Here is a 24,359-nt window from a genome sequence, read left to right as displayed (position 1 = left end):
TTGAAAAAAAAATATTTATTAAAAACAAAATTCAAATAATTTTCACTATTGAAAGGCCAGTAAAACAATAGAACTTGTATATCCCAAACTATTTCTGCACACATCCACATATACACAATTCAAACATACACACATACATCTATCACACATTTAAACATTCACTCAATATATATAAAAATTCTCAGAAAATTAAAAATACATATGTTAACATTGTTTCCGTTTAAGGTTTCCTTTGAAAGGTACAATGCTCATCTCTCCCTCGTCTCGGTTGTAATTCAAATTGGTTAAATAAATTTTTATTTTTATTTCTTGTTTTCATATGTCCATGATTCACTTCCTTTCTAGCTGAGCATTTTACTTTTGAATTGTTCTATTTTCTTTTTTTTTTTTTTTTCAAAACACTTTTGAGTGTATGGTGTAACAAAAAGAAAAAAAAATCTTTGAGAATTTATAAAGGAAATATTTTTACACCACAATCAAGCGTTAAAACAAAGAGAAATTATGTTTTCGTATATAGGATTTTGGCTTTCCGGTGAACAATCAACATTTATGTAAAAATTCGTTTTGGCTTTGAGTCCAACTAAAGGAATTTATAGGCATGAATACATATGGTCAAAAGGTTTAGCCATATGAAAACTATGATGAGATATGAATGTGTGAAAAAATAATAATGAAAACAAAATATATATGCAAAACATAAAGGATGTAATAAGATTTTTTGTATTATTGTCTTAACATTTATATAAAAAAAATCAATTTTTGAATCATTTCCTTGTTTATAGTCTTTAAATAAATAAGGAAACTTGGTTTATTTTGGTTTCACAAGGTTAATTTCAGGATTATATATAGTTTGATTTTTTTCTGTTTTGATTTTGTTTTTATTTTTTATTTTATTTCATTTATTTTTATTTTTAAGCATACTAATCATATCTATATATTTATATACTATATTTATTGTTCATTTATTCATTACTTTATTACCTTAAAAAAAAAAACTTTCGAATGCCAAGCTTAAAGAAAAGTAAATATGTTTTCAAATTTTAAGAAGAAAAAAAAATACTACAAATTCATATGCAATATTCTATGAATTTATTTTCCAAAACATTAATTTTGTATAATTCATGAGCTAATCTATTGTGCCCACCGGTGTGTATAATTTATATTAATTATATAACCATTATTGCGTATACGTAATTTTATTTCAAAATATTTTAATTATGCCCAAATATCCCCATTTTATTCGAACGAGAGATATTATACGCCCAGAAACGATTAATATGGGAATGCAAACATCATTGGCCCCCGAGAAATATTTAAAGCATTGCTTTCGGTTTCGTTTGATAGAATATCAATGATTTTTAGCCATGAAAGCAATAACTTCTAAATAAAATATCTCATACGCACTAATGATCGTGAAATTAATATTACGTATACTGGATACTTTCTTCCTTTTTGGAAGGGTAATTGTAAACAAAAAATGCGAAAACTAACTATGATAATAGTTTCTATTAAAATTCATGTTACTATATGTTACTTAGGGAAGCCTAAAATGTCCCTAGTCTCAAAGAGGTATATGTAAATAATTGTCGTTTTTTATCAAGATGGGTATCGTAACATTACACCATGAGAATATTTATAAACATTTACCCTTTCCAATTTCTAGAGTTTTATTAATACAGCTGTACGATTTCCGGTAAGGAAGTGTACTATAAAATATAAAAATCTTTATCTGAAATGATTTAATAATTGTAAAATAATTTCTTCTTTAATAAAATATCTCATACATACCAATGTCCATGAAATTAATATTAATTATACGCAATAGGACCAAGAAATTAGTATCAATTATACGCACTAAGGTCCAGACTATGTAAAAGAATAAATAGGGTTTTAACTCTGTTATCTATCAATGATGTGCATAAAATTATAACCAAAATGTTTCTAATTAAAAATTTTATTGAATTAAAAAAATTTATTATTTCAAAAATTTTTAAAATTGACGTAAAAACCAACTATAAAAATTAATTGTATCGTTTCATTTTTTTAATTGGACCAATTATTTTTTTAATTGTCGTTGCTTACTAGATACTATCATTTCTATGGTTGAAGAAATATCAATTAAAAATCATTTGGATGAATTATTTTCGTGATTGAGGGCAAAAAATAATTTTCTATGCCTTTGTAGGTAATAGGTACTAGAGTTGATTGCATTTACTTTTGTAGAATTAAAAAATTGTTTCGGTAATTTAAAATTTTTCATGTCTCAATACATTTTTTTTGGTATAGTACAAAATTGGAAAACGGAGTGAGCAACAGAGATTACAGAAACAATCAAGATATTATTCGTAGAAATCCAAAGTTTTGAAGCATAATTAGATCCGAAATAATTCAAATTATTTATGTTTGATCTTGGCTTAATGACATTATGAAAAAAAGAAAAACAAATAAATAATAAAAAAAAATAAATTGATACCAATAAATAGTTTACATTTTTATTAGTATCAATTATTTTTTTTTTTATTTATTGTGTTTTGTGTGAATGTCATTAAGCCAAGACCAAACATATATAATTTTGAATTTTCTAGGCAAGTCAATAAAATATTAACGTATACGTAATATTGTTTTTATCCAATTTATCATACGCATCGGCAAAAATTTTACAAATATTTAGCATACAAAAAAATTACAAGGGACATAAAAGTAATAGTCGTCTAAATAAAAAATTCGATGCAACCGAGTTTAAACATACAAAAACGAAATTAAAAGAAATCTTTTTCTCTTTGTAGCTTAACCCTTTCACTACCGAAATAAACTTAATGTTAAAAACTTTTCTTTTTCTTCTATGTTTACTTGTACCAACAGCATGTAGAACAAAAATTGTCATTTTGAAAACCTACCTCAATTACTTCAAGAGCTATATGAGCTTGTTCTGTAAACTTGATTCTTGAATTGTGACCAAATGGCCTTACGAAAATAAGCGCTATTTGGCCTAAAATATCTTCCAAAGTGTAAGAAAAAATACAAAAAAGAACCCGAAAAAGTATCAGCTATAGTTTTTGTATAAAAGTCAATTTACTAGAAACATACAGTAGAAAGATTGTCTCAAATTTTCGTATTTTTCGTTTATTGTTTAAGAAGTTTATAAAAAAGTATTTTAGACCTCACCAATATGGACAATATTTATAACTTATTTAGATTAAAGCCTCTACTTTAAAACAACATCGAGAAGTAAATCGCAATTAAGTGGGAAAATAGAGTTTGGTGTTTATTTCGAATGTCCTTCTAAGTGGACATCGGTAGTGAAAGGGTTAAAACATTGTGGTACATTGGGACGTATGATTATATTTAATTTTAGGACATGGGGCGTATTATAAATTTTATTTATAGTGCCAGCAAAAACTGTACTACCATAAGCAGATGTCAAATGTAATTCAGTAAAATAACAAAATTGAATAGTTTCAATTCGGGCCTATTATTTAGGTGATATCTATGTTTTACATAACCTGAAAAAACTATTTTCAATATCTTACGTGCCTGTATAAATTATTCATATACAAAATGATATTGGCACATAAAGAAAAACTGACTTCGTTAAGCATTGGATAACGTCCTTTAATGATCGGTATGGTAAATCCTTTTTAAATGGAAATTGCCAATATTTTGGCCTAGATTTAATGACTTCATTAAACTTTAGGTATTATGGGTTGTATAAGTAATTTTAATTATATGATGGTACAATGAGGCGTATGAATTATATTATTGAGTATTAAGCTAAAGAAAACATATCTACTTTTTTTGCTAATGCTATTGCAAATTAATTATCTCTTATACTAAAGCCTTTCTCCACCAAAAACCATAAAAGCTTTAACCGAAAAATTCTGCAAAACTTTAAGAAATATATTTTTTTAAATTTTTTGGTATATTTTTGTCTTTTCTTTTTTTTCTTTTATGATTTACTATCCTCATTTCTTCACTACAAACTATTATGCCATCTCTACGTCACTTCTACTACTATCACCGCTTCGATATGCTTCGATGGATGGTAATGCAACCAAATAAAAATAAACCAAAACTAAAAACAAAAAACCAACACTATCCAAATAAAACAACATAAAATGTTGTAATTATATAATCTAATCATTGATTGCAAATACACACAAAAACATTGATTTTATTTTAAAACAATAAATCGTTAATATCGTTTGGGGGGGGGTGAAAATAAAAATTCAAAATTCCATTGAACAAACAAACTCTACTTCAATCGGCAATAATTTATTGATTAAAAACAAATTACTATGGGGTGAAAAAAAAACAAAAATAAAAACTAAATTATAATAAACAAATGTCAACAACTACCGCTTATTGGACATTGATTTTATTATAAACAAAATTACACAAAAAATTGCTATAATTATTTATAATGAATCAACCATTAAATTAACTTCGTGTACAAATAAATTAATTACGAAAAAAATCTGTTTAAATTTTCATTAATATTATTCAACCGTGGTATTGTGTAATTCGACATATATGTGTCCATCTGTGTGTGTGTGTGTTTGCATAAACGCATTGGTATGTGGGTGTATATTAATTATTCATATATATTGTGCACATAAATTGTCCTTTCATATGCACCCTTACACACACACATACGCACATCAACCTACACTTAATTGCTGCACAAATGCTCTACCTTATAAACGAATGCGTTAAAAAATATCACGCGCTCATGATTACAACTAGACTGCACCTGTATCCGTTTCCGCTGCAACTTTGTCACATCATCAACAACAACAACATCATCTTCACCAACAACAATTACAACATCACCTCCAACAACAACAACAAACGACATCTACTACCACCACAAATACCTTGAACGGCTCTGCCCTCATGGCCACACACCAACAACAACAACAACATCAACAGCAGCAACAACAAACCCACCATCAACAGCAGCAAACGAATATGGCTAATGCAGCAGCTGCTGCTGCTGCGGCCAATGCTGCCGCTGTAGCTGCCATGTCCTTGGGCCAACAGCATCCCCTAGAAGTGGGCAAAAAACGTGCCGCCGATACAGACATGTTTCAATTGGTATTTTAATTTTCTTTTATTTCTTTCTGTTTGTTTTCTTACTTTAGTTTAGTTTCTTAACTTTATGTATAACGTAAATTAAGGTATAATTTTTGTTTTGGGTATTTTTGAAAAATTTTATTAAGTAATTTATTGTTTTTTAGTATTTCTATTTATCTATAGTTTGCCTTTTCATTTTATGCGAAAAATATTGGGAATGGAGACCTTATATAGCTTCATTTCAAATGCATGCTCATCTTTATTTATATTTTGCAAAAAAAAAAAATATTTATAAAATATCCTTGCACGTAATATTGAAATATTTCTATTAATTAATAATATTTTTTATTACACAAAATACTAAATTGATTTCGAAATACTATTAAAAAAATAATCAAATATCTTTTAGATCTAGCAATAATTCAGGAATTGATTGAAATTATTTGTCCATCTTTTATTATCTGTTGATTTAATTAAATCTTTTTTTTTTCTCTGTCAAACCACTTTGACGTATAAGTATTATTATTTAATTTGTTAGGGAGCGTATACGTACGCCAAGGATTATACGCCACATTGTTCGAAAACTAAAAAAAAAAATAATCTCAAACGACGTAGTTCCCATGTTGAGGAAAGTTAACCCAGCCACTAAATCACGCTAAATTGGAAATTGTGAATGAGTTGAGGCCTAATTACAAAAGCCATAACTAAACTGCATCGGAATTAATTGTTAAGATTTTATTAAATTTAATTAAAACTACCCTGCAAAAAAATTTGGAAGTTCTTCCAAAGGCACATCCAAAACATTGAATTCGGATCACACCTAAAAAAGTGATGCAAATTCAGTGCAACGGCTGTTGAAATGGAGGACTTCCCTCCTATGACAAGCCCATGTTAAATTTATCGCTTCTATGTCAATTTAGCACCACTTCCGGATCCAAAAAGAACATTTTCTTTACTTTTTGGGCGACGCTTTTTTGCTGGGTAATTCGATCATTTCATAACTGGGCTCTTATACAAAAGTTCGCTTGATTTACCATAAGTAGTTTATTCAAAAACTCCTGAAATAAGCTGTTTCAAAAAATTTTGCTAATAATAATTGGTGCCTCACGAAAGAACCATACATCAAGCCGTTTTAGTATACGATATCCCAAAATAGACTATACCTGACTTTTGCTCAATTCTAGCTCCTTTTCCATATTTCTTAATTAAGTTGTCATCAAATTAAAGCCAAATGCCCCGCTTTTAATATTCCTATTAATTCTTTAATTTAACACATACCTTGACATACTCTACACACTGCGAATTAAGGATAATAAGTCAAACCAAAATTAAATTTTAATTAATATGATTAAGTAGATAATTGAAATATGGTTAAATGAATTATTTTTCATTTAAATCAAGAGGTAGATAAGTTCAACAATAAATGTATGTATTTGTAACATACGAAAGATAGTAGTTATATGGCATAGACCATTGAAATAAATTCACATATCAAAAACGGTTAAAAACAACTGGGGTTTCCCCGAATCTAATAAGTTTTTAAACCTAAGTAAGTTACTGAAAAGAAGACATTAATGCTGGCAGAAAACTAATATTAAATATCATAATAACAACAATAAAAAATAATTTCTATTTGTGGCACATTGGTGCGTATTAGTATGTTTAATTTTACGGCATGGGAGCGTATTATCAATTTTAATTGTAGGAACAACCAAAGTTTTATTACCATAAGCATACGTCAAATGGAATTCAGTAAAATAACAAAATTGATTATTCTTATTTCGCACCTACTAATTTAGATGATATCCAATTTGGGGTTGTAGCTGCGGATAGGCAAATCTAATGCTATGATTAGTGGCATTCACTCTAATATTTAAAATTTTATTTAAATTTTGTACTCTAAGAAAATTATTTATTTTTTGGACAATTTTACTTTTTGTAACAATATTCCTTTTTTTCTGTAGTTTGCTCAAACAAACTTTGAGAAATCATTGTAGCAGTTTAATATTTTTGTGTTTTGTGAAAATATTTATTTGAACATTGTTTTTAGTTTTACCCTCCAAAAAAACTATGATAGTCTTAATTTCACATAAATAAAAACTTAAAACTAACCTATAAAAATATGAATATTTGCATGTAAATGACCACTTTTCTTAAGTGTCAAGAGACTCCAATTATTATGATAAATATTATTCATGATTCTAAGTAATTTTCCATAAGCTTTTGCTAAACCTTTCCCTTTTCCCTGTCCTTTGTAATAAAACTATATGATTTTTATTTCTTAATTTAGTGTAAATAAATATTAATTTTATTTTTATTTTAAAGGAGATTTCGTAATAGAAATTTAATCATATGGCTGAAGAAAGGCAAAACAATAATAGGTTTTTTTAATTTAGTCGAAGAAAAATTTTACCATAAAAATTAATGTTTAATTGATGGCTGTTAGTACCAAATAATTAAAACCTAGATTCATTTCAATCAGACCATTTTATGAGGCCACTACATCTCCCATCTCATAAACAGTTTTGCATCAAATTTTTTTCAAATTTGGAATAAGTTGGCCTATCAATTATATACCATCCGAAAAAAATGACACAAATTTCAAACAAATCGTCTGATTTTAAAAAGAAAGAAAAAATTGGGCAAAGTAGCGTCCCATTTCGCCGGTTATTGTTTATTATCATAATCTGTACCGTGTGTGGTATGAGTACTTTTAATATATTTTCACTTGGGGCGTATGATACCGCTTGTTTTAATCAAATCATGCATACGCCACACAGAAATTCATTAAAATTTATTGTATAAAATTGTAAATAAAAATTTGCTACTAAAATTCTATGGACTAATGAGGAAAAATCCTGGACGTTATTCTAAAAAAATCCAGCGACGTTTGGCTAACTGATATAATAACGCTGCAGTCTTTGGTTTCATGATTTTATTTCTAGCCTTCCTAGAAGGTCATATCTTCCTCCAATTTTGCTTGAATTTGAAAATTTGAGTTTATTATGTACCCATAAAAATATATGCCAAATATACCGTTCTCTAGATTTAGATTCTTTAATCTAACCTAAATACAAAAAATTTATACCGAAACAGGTATTATATCATTCGAAAATGTGAATATATAAATAACGAACTAATTCCCGAAATTATGTCATACACTATTATGTCATACACGTCTATATAAAGGAAAAAGGGAACTCTCATTGTGCAATGGTTAGCATGCCTGTCTTGCATACTAAGGGTTTTGGAATCAATGTCAGTTTCGACCGAAGATCCAAAAAATTTTCAACGGTGGTTTATCCACTTAATACTGGTGACAATTCTGAGTGTGTTAATCCTTCTCGAAAACGTTTCCATATAAATAGAAACGCCACTCTGGCTCGTCTATAAAAAGAAGATCTTTTGTCATTGAGCTAAACATAGAATCGAACAGAAAAGTTCACCATTGTGGTATCACATCTAAGTGAGTCTGAAAAAACGGGCTGCTACCATACCTAATCCAACCTTACCTTAGCTATACACCTTGACAATTGACGTCTATATTAATAGATATAGACCTCGTTAGTTTGATGATATTCGAAGCATATAAATCGAATAAATATTCAAGACCCGTTTGGACCAAAAATTTCTCTGGAATACCATTTAAAGTTAACAAACATTTCCATGGTAATTTTCCAATGAATTTTGTTGATTTGTATAAAAATTATAGGTTCTCCACATTTATACCAGAAACGCATGCGTAACACTAAATTATGGTAGTGATTCCCCATACGCCAAATAGGCTATATACAAAAGCTCTTCTACTACTTTCAACGAAGTATTCTGTAGAGATTTTTTTTTTAATTACCAAAAAAAATTCTCTTTGAAAATCCCCTTTTGTGAAAATTTCCATGATAATTTTCCAAAGAATTGTTTACTTTTATAAAAAAATATACGTACTCCAGGTCGTATAAGTAATATAATCTATACCTGTTACATATGTGTTACCTGTTACGTATGTGTAACACTAAGTTACGGGATTGATTCCTCATACGCCACATAGGTTATATGCAAACACTCTTCTACAACATTCAACAAATTATTGTGTATTGAGAAAAATTTAACAAAAATAAATAAATAACTTTCTTCGGCCTATGGTTTTTACTAATTATTAAAATATACATATTTTTTTGTTTTTATTTATTATTAAAATTATTAAGATGTATATCGTTTTGTTTTTATTTATATATTTAATTATTTTTTGCTTACCATAGTACATGTATTTGTAATAAAAAAAAATATATATTTACACCTAAGCTCAAAATTTAACTTATAAAAATCTGCTAGATTATAACTAACAAACATGTTTTTCTCTTCCTTCTCTTTTTTCTTCCCACTACCATGTTATCGTTTGTTGTTTAAAATGTTTTTGTTTTGTTGATGTAACCCTGTTATCACTACAACAACATAATTATCATCACCCTAATTGTCATTACTACCATCTAACTTGAAATGTGTATTGCTCCTGCTAACAACCAAAACCACCCACACTGTGATCGAAAAAAAAATGTATTGCTGCTGCGTAATTTATTGGTTATAACAATGTTCCTCTCAATGGCATCTTCAACATTATTATTATTATTGCCATCACCATCACCATGATCATCGTCATTGCCATTGTTGTTGTTGTCGTCGTCAATATTGTCGACATCATGTCTGGTGTCGTCTTTGATGAACATGTACAACTCACGTCGCCCAAAAATTACTATTGCTACTACAACTACTTTTGTTATCACTACTGCAACTGCCACTAATGCAACCACAACTACCATTGTGCTCAACAACAAACTACTACTTTGGCTTACCCACATTACCGACGTCGAAACCAACCCACTTTCAAAAAAAAAAAAAAAAACCTCCCATTGTTATCGACTATTTGTTGCTCTTGATGTTCCCATTGTGCTGTTCCACATTGTATACAAATTTTGTTTACTTTGCCACCTATTTCCAACTATCCAACGACAAACCTCTTTGTAAACCAACCAACAATCCCACAACTTTTTTTTGGCAACTACCATCATGAACATCGTCAAACATCGTCTCTTTGTCATCTTTTTGATGCAACAAAATGAAAACAAAAATGTTGTTACATACTCTCATGCATTATGTTGCCTTTCAAAAGATGGATGTAAAAGCGGTTGGTTCATTTTACTATGAAAATTTCGTAAGTATCTATGTGAAAGGAACGAAAGAGACATAAGATAAAAATTGATTGAAATATCTTTTTTTTTTTTTTTGATACATGATTTTGAGTTTTCAAATTTACTATTAGTCTTTAGACGAAAATAGCATTAAAATGTTGTTGGAATATTGTTTGATTTAATTATTGCTGAGATTTAATATAACAGATTCAATTTATTAAATTAAATTAAAAATATTAAATTAAAGTATAATGTAATAAAATATGATAAAAATAAAATAATCGTATTATTAACTATTCGATCTTTATGGGTAAAGATGGATTAATGAACTTGAATATACCAGATACAAATCTATACGCGCCTAACTTTAAATGTTTTCTGCAGGGCGAAGGGACTTTTTCCATAGCTTTCAGAAAGCATGTAGGAATTATCGCAAATCGGGAGTAGAGTCTCTACTGTTGCCAGGGGGAACTCCCTACATTTAGTTTTTTTATAATATTTAACGTCTTGTAGGTTCGTAGGGGCACAATATAGGAACTTTTATAAAAAATTTTGTCAAAATTTTATTCCCATCGAAAATTTTGTCAAAACTTTATTCATATAGAAAATATTGTCAAAATTTTATATCTATAGCAAATTTTGTCACGATTTTATTTCTATTGAAAATTTTGTTAAAATTTTCTTTCCATAGAAAATTTTGTCAAAATCTTATTTGTATACAAAATTTGGTCAACATTTTATTTCTATAGAAAATTTTGTCAAATATTTATTCCTAAAAAAAATTTTTGTCATGATTTTATTTCTATTCAAAATTTTCTCATAATTTTATTTCTATTGAAAATTTTGTCATAATTTTATTTCTATAGAAAATTTTGTCACAATTTAATTTCTATTAAAAAATTTCGTCAAAATTTTATTTCTATAGAAAATTTTGTCAAAATTTTATTTCTATAAAAATTTTGTCAAAATTTTATGTCTATAGAAAATTTTGTCAAAATTTTCTTTCCATAGAAAATGTTGTCAAAATCTTATTTGCATAGAAACATTTGGTCAACATTTTATTTCTATAGAAACTTTTGTCAAAATTTTATTCCTAAAAAAATTTTTGTCATAATTTTATTTCTATTGAAAATTTTGTCATAAATTTATTTCTATAGAAATTTTGATCACAATTTTATTTCTATAAAAAAATTTGTCAAAATTTTATTTCTATAAAAATTTTTCTCAAAATTTTATTTCTATAGAAAATTTTGTCAACATTTTATTTCTGTATAAAATTTTCTAAAATTTTTATTTCCATAAAAAATTTGGACATACTTAGCGTCTTGTAGGGACGTTGGGACTTTTTCACTCAATACAATTTTTAATAATTTCTACATTTTGGTGGCTCTAGAGGAGGAAATTAGAAACCAGCAAGGCTTGATCTTTAAAAATGTTTAGTGACCACGGTTACTACTCGTGCCAAAAAAAAAACTCTACCAAAATATGAAGAAAATCTTACCACAAATCTTCCGAACAAATATTTTAATAGAAAATTTTGTCAAAATTTTATTCCTAAAAAATTTTTGTCATAATTTTATTTCTATTGAAAATTTTGTCAAAATTTTATTTCTATTGAAAATTTTGTCAAGATTTTATTTCTATAAAAATTTTTGTCAAAATTTTATTTCTATAGAAAATTTTGCCAAAATTTCTACAGAAAGTTTAGTTAAAATCTTATTTCTATAGAAAATTTTGTCATAAATTTATTTCTATAGAAAATTTTGTCAAGATTTTATTTCTCTAAGAAATTTTGTCATAACTTTATTTCTATTGAAAATTTTGTCATAAATTTATTTCTATTGAAAATTTTATCAAAATTTTATTTCTGTATAAAATTTTGTCAAAACTTTATTTCTATAAAAAATTTTGCCACAATTTTATTTCTATAGAAAATTTGGTCAAAATTTTATTTGTATAGAAAATTTTGCCAAGATTTTATTTCTATAGAAAATTTTGTCAAGATTTTATTTCTATAAAAAATTTTGTCAAAATTTTATTTCTATAGAAAATTTTGCCACAATTTTATTCCTAAAAAAATTTGTCATAATTTTATTTCTATTGAAAATTTTGTCATAATTTATTTCTATAGAAAATTTTGTCAAAACTTTATTCCTAAAAAAATTTGTCAATATTTTATTTCTATAGAAAATTTGGTCAACACTTTATTTCTATAGAAAATTTTATCAAAATTTTATTTCTATAGAAAATTTTGTCAAGATTTTATTTCTATAAAATATTTTGTCAAAAATTTATTTCTATAGAAAATTTTGCCACAATTTTATTTCTATAGAAAATGTGGTCAAAATTTTATTTCTATAGAAAATTTTGTCAAGATTTTATTTCTAAAAAAAATTGTCAAAATTTTATTTCTTTTGAAAATTTAGTCATAAATTTATTTCTATTGAAAATTAAGTCATAAATTTATATCTATAGAAAATTTTGTCAAGATTTTATTTCTATAAGAAATTTTGTCATAATTTTATTTCTATAGAAAGTTTTGTTAAAATTTTATTTCTATAGAAAAATTTGTCATCAATTTATTTCTATAGAAAATTTTGTCAAAATTTTATTTTTAAAAAAATGTTTCACAATTTTATTTCTATAGAAAATTTGGTCAAAATCTTATTTTTTTTTTTAATTTTGTCAAAATTTTATTTTTAAAAAAAATTTCAAAATTTTATTTCTATAGAAAATTTGGTCAAAATCTTATTTGTATAAAAAATCTGGTAAACATTTTATTTCTATAGACAATTTTGTCAAAATTTTATTCCTAAGAAAAAATTGTCATAATTTTATTTCTATTGAAAATTTTGTCATAATTTTATTTCTATTGAAAATTTTGTCATCAATTTATTTCTATAGAAAATTTGTTCACAATTTTATTTCTATAAAAAGTTTTGTCGAAATTTTATTTCTATAGAAAATTTTCTCTAATTTTTATTTCTATAGAAAATGTTGTCGAAATTTTATTTCTGTAGACAAATTTCTTCAAAAAAATTTTATAGAATTTTTTTCCAAAATTTTATTTTTATATGAACTTTCAAAACTTTATTTCTATAGAGATTTGATCTATGAAAACATCAAGAATTCTACCAACTGTGACAACCGTGGTGGTAATACAAATTTTTTTTACCGTAGTAAACGTTGCATTTTCATATGTTTTTATATAATAAAGCACCTAGAACCATTTTTTTTGTAAATTTTGTTTAAATTTAAAGAAAAATATTGTAGGAGAAATTGTAGGAAAAAGTTTTTGGAAATGTAGAGGAAAATAAGGAACTTTTTTGTCCTTGTAAGGTAAACCGAAAAATTTCCCTGGCAACACTGAGTACAGATGATTTCCTTATGTTTTCTCCATTACACTAATAGAAAAAATTTCGTTATATTAACGAAATGTGTCGTTAAAATACAGCCAATGAAACAAATTCGTTAATACAACGACATTTTTCGTTATCATAACGAATTTTCTTTGAATCAACGAAAAGTTTTATTACTATTAACGAATATTTTCATTGCAATAATGAAAATGTTTCGTTGTATCAATGAAAATTTTTCGTTGGCTGACTATTAATGGCATTTTCTTTGTGTGTAGCATATAGGACCCAAATTGAGTCATCTCCCCCCAGCCAGATCTATATTGAAGACTGTAGAAAAATCTATTCGTCCGGACGGAAACATGTATAATTAGACGGGTGTAATTTTGTAGCAGAAACCTATTGTTCATTAACTAAATTCATCAAGTTCGTTAATATTATTTGTCTTTAAAGCTCTAATAATAATTAATTATACATGAAATCTACATTTATACATTAATCGCTTCTTTTGTTATCAGATCAACATGAAAACTAAATAAATTGATTTAAAAAATTAAATTAATTTTATGTTTTTTTTTTTAATTAAATCAAATATAATATTTAATTTTAAATCAAATATAATATTTAATTTTAATATTTATTTTCCATAAAGCCCTAACAATTATTACTTATAAATGAAATCATACATTTGAATGTTAATCGCTTTTTTGATATCAACTTAACATGAAAACTAAAAGAAATTAATTTAAAAAAAATACTTTTATTCACTTGCCTTAAATTAAATAAAAATTAAATATTCACTATTATTTTTAGTATTTTTTATTTATTTTAAATATTATTATTTTTTTAAGTTAACTAAACTATATAAATTTAAATTTTATCCTTTTAGATGATAGGAAAATATCTCTATCTAATTGTGAGACTTAAAAATATCCAAATATCGATGTCTAAAGCTATTGTGACAGCTTTAAGCTTGTTTACAGTCCTTAATTTGTATTCATTGCAACATTTCACCTGAAATCAATTATTTTTTTTATTTTATCAAAGTGTACAAATCATTGTTTCGATGATGCTTTTCACTTATCCCGTCTCGTAGGGAAAACAAAATTGTAATTTAAGATTATTTATTTTCGAAACCTTTATTTTACCGTTTTAAAAATATAGATATATTTTTTAGTTTTGTATAAAAGCTTGACATTTTTTTGGCATTTTTTAATCATATTTTTAAATATGCATAGTTTTTTTTTATAATTTATATACATATATATTTAATATATATGTTTGTATTCAATGTTTTTGTTTTATTTCGAATATTTTTCAAATTTTATTTCTTTTTCTTTTTTTGCCTTCTCAATATTTAGGCTTATTCGGGTATGGTACCCATCAAACGTCCTGCTGCTGAAAAATCTGGCATTCCTGTGTATCCTGGGGCGACTACATACCAGCAGTTAATGCAATTACAACAGCCATTTGTACCAGTCTCATGTGAGTATCAAACTCAAAATAGCACAAGCTCTTCTACTACTGCTCCTACTACTACTACTACTACCAATTGTAATACTACTACTATTACTACTACCAATATTATCAATTGTAATTCTACTACTACTACTGCTGCTAATGTTGCTAGTGCTGATGCTACAGCAACACCCATATCAAATACAAGTGCAACAACTACAACAACAACATCAGCATCGAACACACAATTATTAGGTGCTAATTTAACACAACAACAACAACACCATCACCAACAAATACTCCAACAACAACAACAACAGCTGTATTTCCAAAATACATCCACACCATCATCCACATCCTCCTCCTCCTCCACCACAACCTCTGCTCAAATACACAACAACAACAACAATACCACCAACACCAATACCCAGACTCTTTTAAATACCAATACAAATATCCCACCACCACCACCGCCTATCCAATCCTTAACCATCAATCAATCAAACAACACCAACAACAACGACACAAATCTTAGTAATTCTAGTTATAGTTCATTGTCTGAATTGTCACCTAAAAATCATACAACGACAACAACAACAACTACTGCTAGTAGTAGTATAACAAATAGTAATTTGAGTACATTGAATAATGCTAGCGATAATTATGACAACAACAATTGTAGTAGTAATAACAACAACAACAACACCATAAACAACAACAGTAATAGTGAGAACAACAACAAAAACAATAATAATAGCAATAACAACAACAATAATAATAATAATTGTCTATCGTATATTAATAATAATTTAAACAATAGCTCTAGTCTTAAGTCAAGCCCTTATCACCCGAATAGTCCCACTCAGACTAATTCGGCCGTAGTTTCAGATACAAATGACTCACCCTCAGAGGGTCCAGTAGATTCTAAGGCTTCGGCCATTTCACCTACGTCAAATAGCTTTGAGGGTCATTACAACAGTAAGCTTAGCATTTCATCGGGAGCGGAGGCCTCCGATAACGATGGCCCAGTTAATGAGAGTCAGTCTTCTACTCTCTTAGAGAATGAGAATGAGAATAGTGATAAGTTTAATGGGGGCATTACATCCACATCTTTGTCTACATCAACTTCGTCCACTAGTACTCAAGCAAATTTTGGTCGTGGTTCTTCCATGCATATGAATGGCAATTTTTCCTCGGGTAATTCTTCATTATCCATTTCACCCAATAAGGAGGAGATAAATGGTCACCATGATTCATTGTCGCTAAATGGCTCTACATCCATACACAATGGCTATGCTTCAAATACCAGTATTTCGACACAATCGACTGGTATTTTACCCACACCTCCCTTGCCAGCCACTTCTTCGTCGTCGTCGGTAGTGACCAATGCTTATCAGGCCCAACAGAATATGCAACGTTTGTATCAGCAATCGTATAATGCTGCTGCCGTTGCTGCGGCAATTGCTACATCTTCCGCGGCATCAACATCATCACCCTATGTCATGGCCAGTTATGTCAACTCATTGCCAGTATCAACTATCACCTCGTCCGTACCACAGGCTATCACAGTACCTTCGTATTCGACACACGCCTATGGTGGTTATAGCTCGGGCTATCCAGTTGCTAGCAGTGCGGGTGGCTATTATGCCGATGCTGCTGCTTTGGCCAAGGAATTGGCCCAAAAGAACTATGCCAACGCTGTTAAGGTGGCAAATGCCAATGCAAATAGCTTGACTGGAAAACCTTTGACGGCGGCCACAGCCCATTCGCCATACCCGGGTATGCAACTGAATAAGACCTACATAGCAACGGGGGCCCATAATACCGCCATACCTCCTCCCAGCATGATGACTCAGCATGCCGCTTTTATGCAAGCTCATGCTGCCCAACAACAGGCAGCAGCAGCTGCTGCTGCGGCTCAAATGCGCTCTCTCAGTACTCTATCGAGTCCGGCCGGCTTAGCTTCTCAGGTGGGAACACCCGTTCATAGTTCAAATAATTCGGCTGCCCTACTGCAAAGGCCACCAACTGTGGCTTCCTCAGCTGCTGCGGCAGCCAGTTATATGCAAGCTGCCCAAAATGCTGCTCTTATGCGTGGTCAACCCATGGCCTTGCAAGCCGCAGCTGCCCAATCACAATATGCCGCCCAAACGCAATATGCCGCCGCCGCAGCCGCCCAAGCTCAATATGCAGCGGCCGCCCATCCTCAATATGCCGCAGCTGCTTTGCAACATCAACAGCAACAACAACAGCAGCAGCAGCAACAACAGCAACAGGCTGCTTATTTCTTTCCAGGCATGATGCCTGGATATCCATTTGCTGCAATGGGAGCTATACCTACAGGCGCCACTGCTATTCCTGCCCCTGGTATGACACATGCTGCCTCGGCTGCCCAATATGCTGCAGCAGCAGCCTCAGCGGCAGGCAATCCAGCAGGATCAAGTAGTGCTCTAGTTTTGAATCCCTTCAAGAAGATGAAAACTTCTTAAAAAGTCTAGCTTTAAACCACACTCCTGCTAATGTTTAAAAGCTCTTTTTGAGGGACTGGTAACAAAAAGCTTTTTTATCTTATACAACAACAAGAGAAAGCTTTCTTTTGAATCGTAGCAAGGACATTTGTTTTAACTCGAAACGAAAATCAATTCTTTTGGATAGAATTTTTAACGAAAGAGTTGAAAGTCAAAATATAAAAGCTCCCATATTTTACAAAACAAAAACTTAAAATTTTAAGTTTAATGTACTTAAATATTATTAATCGTTAACAAAAAGAAGTTTTATTTTCTTTTTCTTCGAAGAAAATATGGAAATAAACAACAAATGAAACAAATTGTGCCTAAGTTTCTAGGAAAAGAAAATCTATAAAGAAATATTTTACATTTTAATTTGTTTGTTTGTAATTTTTTTTTTTTTTATAAAAAAACAAAGAAATTCTTATACAAAAGTCTTACTTCTGAACCCCACCAAGCCCAGTTTCAGTCTAATACACTTGAATGGTTTCTTATTGAAAAAATATCATAGAGCTTATATTATTTTTGCTCACTCTCTTTCTCTCTCTATCACTCTCTTTTTAAATTAAAAGACCTGTCGTTAGTCATGCCCACTGTTTTTCTCCCTTTCTCTTTAAATTAAAAGACTTTACATTACTTTTGCTCACTAATTTTCTTTTTCTCTCACTCTCTTAAAATAAAATACTTCAGTTAAGAGCTTTAGGCTTTCAAAGAGGTTCTGTTAAAGAGGTTCCATAAATGTAGTCAAAAAGAAAATTTATAAAAAAAGACCAAACCCTAGGAAAAATTATTACAGTTTATTAATTTTCTATATAAAAGCTCGAAATTAATTATTTTAAATTTAAAAGAAAATTTGTGATTAAAACTAAATATTAATGGTATTATATTAAAATGTCTATTGAAAATTTCAAGAAAATATTGTCAATATTTACACCCACAGAAAAAAATACTTTCCTAAGGAACGAAAGTTTTAGACAAACAAAATTTCCCTTTGACATAATTTGTGATTAATACTAAAAACTAAAATGTCTATTGAAAAATTCAAGAAAATATTGTCAATATTTACACCCAAAGAAAAAATACTTTCCTAAGGAACGAAAATTTTAGACAAGCAAAATTTCCCTTTGACATAATTTGTAATTAATACTAAAAATTAAAATGTCTATTGAAAAATTCAAGAAAATATTGTCAATATTTACACCCACAGAAAAAAATACTTTCCTAAGGAAGGAAATTTTTAGACAAGCAAAATTTCCCTTTGACCCAAATTCATGACAAAGGTTGTAAATTCATGACAATTTTATTTGCTTCTAAAGAAAATTGTTTAGCGTCAAAAGAAATCTTCGTTTGTCTAAAATTTTGTTCCCCAGAAAAGAAAACTCTTCTTTCAGGGTAAAAGCTTAAAAAAAATATCTTTTGATTTTCCCAAGATTCAGAAAAGTTTTAATAAATATAAATAAGAAAAGATTTAAAAGTCATATTTCTTCAAATCAGTGGATTTTCACACCTAATCTATTTTTAAAGCTTAAATTAGAACAAACAAATATTAAAAGTAAAAACTAATTTCCATTAAATATTCATTAACTAATATTTAGTATATTTATCCCCATTTTCCTTAAGCTCCATTAGTTAGCCAAAATAATTGTCAAATTATTCTACAGATATATCGGTCATCATGCTTATATACCCAACGGAAAAAATTTGTTTACTTACCCCCATTTTCATGAAGCTCCGTTAGTGCTTCGTTAGCTAACGAACTTTTAAACCATACTATGGACATATCCGCCATCTTGCCTATATGTTCCACATGCCAGTTAGAAATTTAACTGCTGAAAAATTTTCAGTTAAAGTTAACCGGAAAAAAAGATATTTGCAATTTGCTTTCTACTAACTGGCAGTTAAAGCCTAACGGAGCTACATGAAAATGGCCGTTAAATTTATTTTTTCTTAACTGAGAGTTAAGAAAAACAAAGCTTCATACAAATTGATGTTAACAGCTTAAACATGGACATACTTTATATAAATTTTCTAGGATATTTTTTTTTTTGGAACCTCATGACCCTATAAAGCTTAAAACTTTTTGCTTTTCCAATATCAAACTTTTATGCTTTTCTTTATGAAATTATTTTTCAAATAAAACTAGGAAACCTCTTTTACCTCGATATTAAATTTTGTTGCTTAATTTAAAAGTTAATTTGTTTCCCTATAACTTAATTTTTAGACCTTACTCTCTGGCCACTTAGATTATAAAAAAATGCCTTCATTTTGCCATATATTATTTTTATTATTATTTTTTTAATAATTAATTTAATTGTTTTTTTCTAATACCTTATTAAGTGATTATTTATTTTAGTTATGCTTTAAGTTTTCTTGTTTTTTCATAAGTTTTGCCATTATTTTTTAGAGCTTTAAAAAAGCTCTTGACATATTTACAAATTAGGTTCCTTTATTTATATAGGTTTTTATGTTTAATTTATTGAAAAAAAATACAAAAACTGAAAAAATACACAAACGATTTAATAAAATCGATTACTAGAGTAGTAGTTTATAATTATAAAGAAAATTAAAAAAAAATAAATAAAACGAAGTACTGTGATAGCTTTTAACTTGTCATGTCTCTTAAAAAAACCAGAAAACAAAAACTTACACAGAAATTTTACAAGAAAATCATAAAGCTTAGAACGAAAAATAACGAAAACAACAAAAACCCTCCAAAAAGCTTGACTTGGTACTGCGTTAATATTAGTTGTTATGAAACCGAAAAAAAAAACTATAAATAAACGAAAAACTTACTAACTTGCTAACGAATTAGGTTCCTAAAATAAGCATCTAAACTTAAAAACAATTTCCTTTGACCCTAAATCTTTTTCCTAAAATGAAGAGCTTTTGGGTTTTGCGATAACAAATCACCTGGTGGTATGGAAGATAAAAATCAAAGCTTAAAACAACCAGCCAAAGCTTTTTGAAAGCTACGATTTTAAGCTTAATTGTTGTGGTGTTGATCGAAGGCTTAGATAAGCTTGTGTAGTAATGCCCTATTAGTAGCTTAAAAGCTTCTCATTCTCAATGTGCTTAATTTTTTTTTAAAGATAAAAATATATAATTATTTATATATCCATATAAATAACAAAATAAATATTTATATATAAATTTATGTGTCTATTATATATTAGCTATTTTTTTAGGGATTATAAAACCTGAACATTTTCGTTTTTATTAACGAAAAAGAGAAAAGCTCTCTCTTTCGCTCTGTATGCATTGAAACTGTTGTAATGATGTTCTCTCTTTTTTTTTTTGTTTTATTTTTTCTCTTACTCCCTATCTCTCTCTATTAAATATTTATATATTCTCTATGTCTCGCTGTCTCTTAAATGTATAGTCTTGACTTAATCTAATTATTATTAGTTTATGAAATTATTATATATATGCAAAAACACTTTAATTATTAAAAATATCTGTTAACAGACAATTTATAATCACTTTTAGACAACGAATTGTATAGATTTTTTTTTTTAATTTAAAGAAACCTTTAATGAAATTACTTCTTAAATGAGATTAGTTTTGTATATTAGTTTTAAATATACTTGAAGCCGTCTATTTTTCTGTTAGTTTTTCTTTACAAAAACTTTCGAAACCTTATTTATGCTTATGATTTTTTTCTGTCCTATTGTTATGTTAGATCTCGCTTTATTCCTATTTGTAATTGTTTGTTTTTTTTTTCAATGTATAAACAAAAATCAGTTTTTCAGTTCTATTTAATTTTTTGTTTTTAATATTTTTAATTAACTCAATGTTTGCCAATTTTATTTCAAACAAACGAAAAAAAGATTGTTTATTTCATATTATGAGTTTAGTTAGTCCATATTAATGCCTATTGATAAAGCTCTTAAGAATTGTTAGCCTTTTTTAGTTTGAGCTTAAGGTTATAGTTAATTATAATTAAAAAAAAACAACACCTATAATGACACTATTACACTTTATGCCACCAATTGTTTTAGATAATTTTCTTAAGTATACAACAAGCCCTACCTTAGCCCCAGCCATAAGCTTTCCATATATCCTAGATCCTCCATAAAAACAAAACATTTTTCTTAATTTATTTAAAACTAAAAAAAAGTAAATATCTTATTGAAACCAAAAAAAATATTAAGCTAAACTGTAAACAATTGAATTGTAAAAATTTGAAAAAAATCTTTTTGTATTTAAAATGCAAAGAAAAACTCAACACGGCAGCAGTAAAACTATTTTTTTTTTGTTATGTATTTAATGTAATTTTCTTTATTTATATATATATTAAATGTTTGTTTTTACAAAATTGTCTTGCTATCACCAGAATTTTTGAAAACAAAAATCATAATAATAATTCACAAACAAAAACAAATTTTAATATAAGTCCTGTAATATTTGTGCTGTATTAATCTCTAAAGAAATTTCTATTAAATCTTTAAAAATAGAAATTATTATTTTAATATTATAATAATTATTATTATGTTTTGTCTTATCTCCTATTTTTTTTGTTTGTTTTATTATAGTAACCTATATTTAGTTTACTTTTAATTGTAATACTTTTTACTTAATTGTGTTATTAATTATTTTTTGTTAGTTTTTAAATCTAAAACTTAATGTTTACTTTGTTACAAAAAAAAAATTATGAAAATTTTTATGTTTGAAAATATATAAAAAACCTAGTTTGTGTAAAAAACAAGAAACTAAATTGGTATTTATTATTTTTGTTTAGTCCTTTGTGTCCTTCCCCCCACTCCGTTAAGAGAAATTAAAGCGTAGCTTGTTTGCCTTTCTTCATTATTATTATTAAAGTAATCAAATCTTATCTATTTGGTTAAGGTCTTTGCTAAACTTTATGTTGCCTCTCTCTCTCTTTCTCTCTTAGTTTTGTTAATTACCAAATATTCTCATATTTATTTGTGATATGTCTTCACTTCACTTGTATTCTCTCACTCTCTTTACTCTCACTTTTCATTAAGAAAAAAATCGAACTGCCTTGTTTCTCTCAATTTCTCTTTGTATCACTCTCCAATATTCGAAGAAAAGCTTGTTTTTATTTTGGTTTAGGTTTAGGTTTTGTGCTTATGAGAAAAGGAAACAAATTTCTCTTGCTGGCTTTATTTGGAAATTGCTTTCTCTTTTGTATATCACAACCAGAATATTTATGTGCCTTTTAAATATTTTTCTTTTCTTTTTTTTTACTGAAAACAAAACTTTAAAAGTTTTATTAATTATTTTTTTTTTCTATTTACAATAAAGACAATAAGTTTTTAATAAAATTTTTAATTAAGCTTTTTTGTTGGTTTATTTTTATTGTATGTTTTATTACAGCTTTAATGTTTATTTGCTTTATATATAAAATTTTATTTTAATAATAAAAAAATAAAATTTAAGGATTTTAAATTTATTATAAATAAATAATATACATATGTGTCATTTTTCGACACCTCTAGCAAGGCGAAAGAGATTTGCTAACTATAGGATTTTGTTATTTTTTTATTTTTAATGATATTTTAATTTTTAATTAAAATTTTCATAGTATGGAAATATGGATTGCAAATATCCCCTAGCCTAATTTTCATAGGCTAAGCCATAAAATTTAAAGTGACTTAACGTGACCATTCTATCAAAATATTTCTGAGGGTTATATTACAGATCTTGAAATTCAGAGTGTATCCAGTGATGTCTGTCCGTCGGTATGATGAAATCAGGTAACGTTTTCAAAGTATAAGTGGACATCTAGAAATCTAGAGTCTATCCAGTAATGTCTGCCCATCCGTATAATGAAATCGGGCAAAGTTCACAATGAAAAAAAAAAAAAATATATTGTGCCTAAATGCATTGTCATTGAGCTTAACATGGAATCGGGCAGCACTGAGTGATAAGAGAGAAGTTCACCAATGTGGTATCACAATGGACTGAATAGTCTAAGTGAGCCTGATACATCTGGCTGCCACCTAACCTAACCTAACCTAAATGCATAGATTCTTTTGAAAATCTAGATTTCAAATATCCCCAGGTCTAATTTTTATAACCAACACCATAGGATTCAAAGTAAATAAACTTTGTCATTGTATCAAAAAATTTCCGAGAGGTCCTTTAGGAAACATAAGTGGACATCTGAATATTTTGAGTCTATCTAATAATATCTGTCCGTCCGTATGCTGAAATCATCTGTCCGTCCGTATACTGAAATCAGGCTACGTTCTTTTACCATTACAAAGTACGGTAACGGACATTTCAAAATTCTGAGTATATCCAGTGACATCTGTCTGGCCGTGTGCTGAAATCGGGCAACGTTCTCAACTAAAACTGAGAATTTACCAATGTACACAGATTATTTTTGTAACAACACTTCAATTTTGTTTTTTGTCCTAACTCTTTTTATACCCTAAGGACTAATAGTACACAGCAAAAAAAATCACGAAAGTTTTACCAATTACGCCCATTTTCATGAAGCTCCGTTAGTGCTCCGTTAACTAACGAACTTTTAAACCGTATTATGGGCATAGCTGCCATCTTGCGTATATATTCCATATGCCAGTTAGAAACTTAACTGCTGAAAAATTTTCAGTTAAAGTTAACCGGAAAAAAGATTTTTCCATTTTTCTTTCTGTTAACTGGCAGTTAAAGCCTAACGGAGCTACATGAAAATGGCCGTTAAAGTCTTAATTGAGTTTTAAAAAATATTCAATTAAAAATTTAATTGATTCAATAAAATTTTTTATTGAAACAAAAATCAATCACAAAATTAATAGTATCAATTAATTTTTTAA

General features: G+C 27.9%; 1 protein-coding gene across 10 annotated transcripts in view; it reads left to right on the top strand.

The window, feature by feature from the left end:
• The window catches only part of mbl (splicing regulator muscleblind), a 318,509-nt gene that overhangs the window by 245,259 nt on the left and 48,891 nt on the right, over positions 1 to 24,359 (top strand). For 4 of the 10 annotated variants that reach the window (XM_075313793.1, XM_075313792.1, XM_075313797.1 and 1 more), the window contains 3 exons: positions 4,744 to 5,094; positions 10,238 to 10,279; positions 14,974 to 19,840. In XM_075313793.1, coding sequence (XP_075169908.1) covers positions 4,744 to 5,094; positions 10,238 to 10,279; positions 14,974 to 17,559 — 2,979 coding nt within the window. In that variant the 3' untranslated portion in view covers positions 17,560 to 19,840. Of the gene's footprint in view, positions 1 to 4,743; positions 5,095 to 10,237; positions 10,280 to 14,973; positions 19,841 to 24,359 lie in introns of those variants that run through there. The other 6 variants (XR_012723872.1, XM_075313800.1, XM_075313796.1 and 3 more) reach the window with 5 other exon arrangements.

This window comes from Haematobia irritans, chromosome 5 (assembly GCF_050003625.1).
Source record: "Haematobia irritans isolate KBUSLIRL chromosome 5, ASM5000362v1, whole genome shotgun sequence".
Taxonomy (NCBI): Eukaryota; Metazoa; Arthropoda; class Insecta; order Diptera; family Muscidae; genus Haematobia; species Haematobia irritans.
This window is presented reverse-complemented; position numbering and strand designations above follow the sequence as displayed.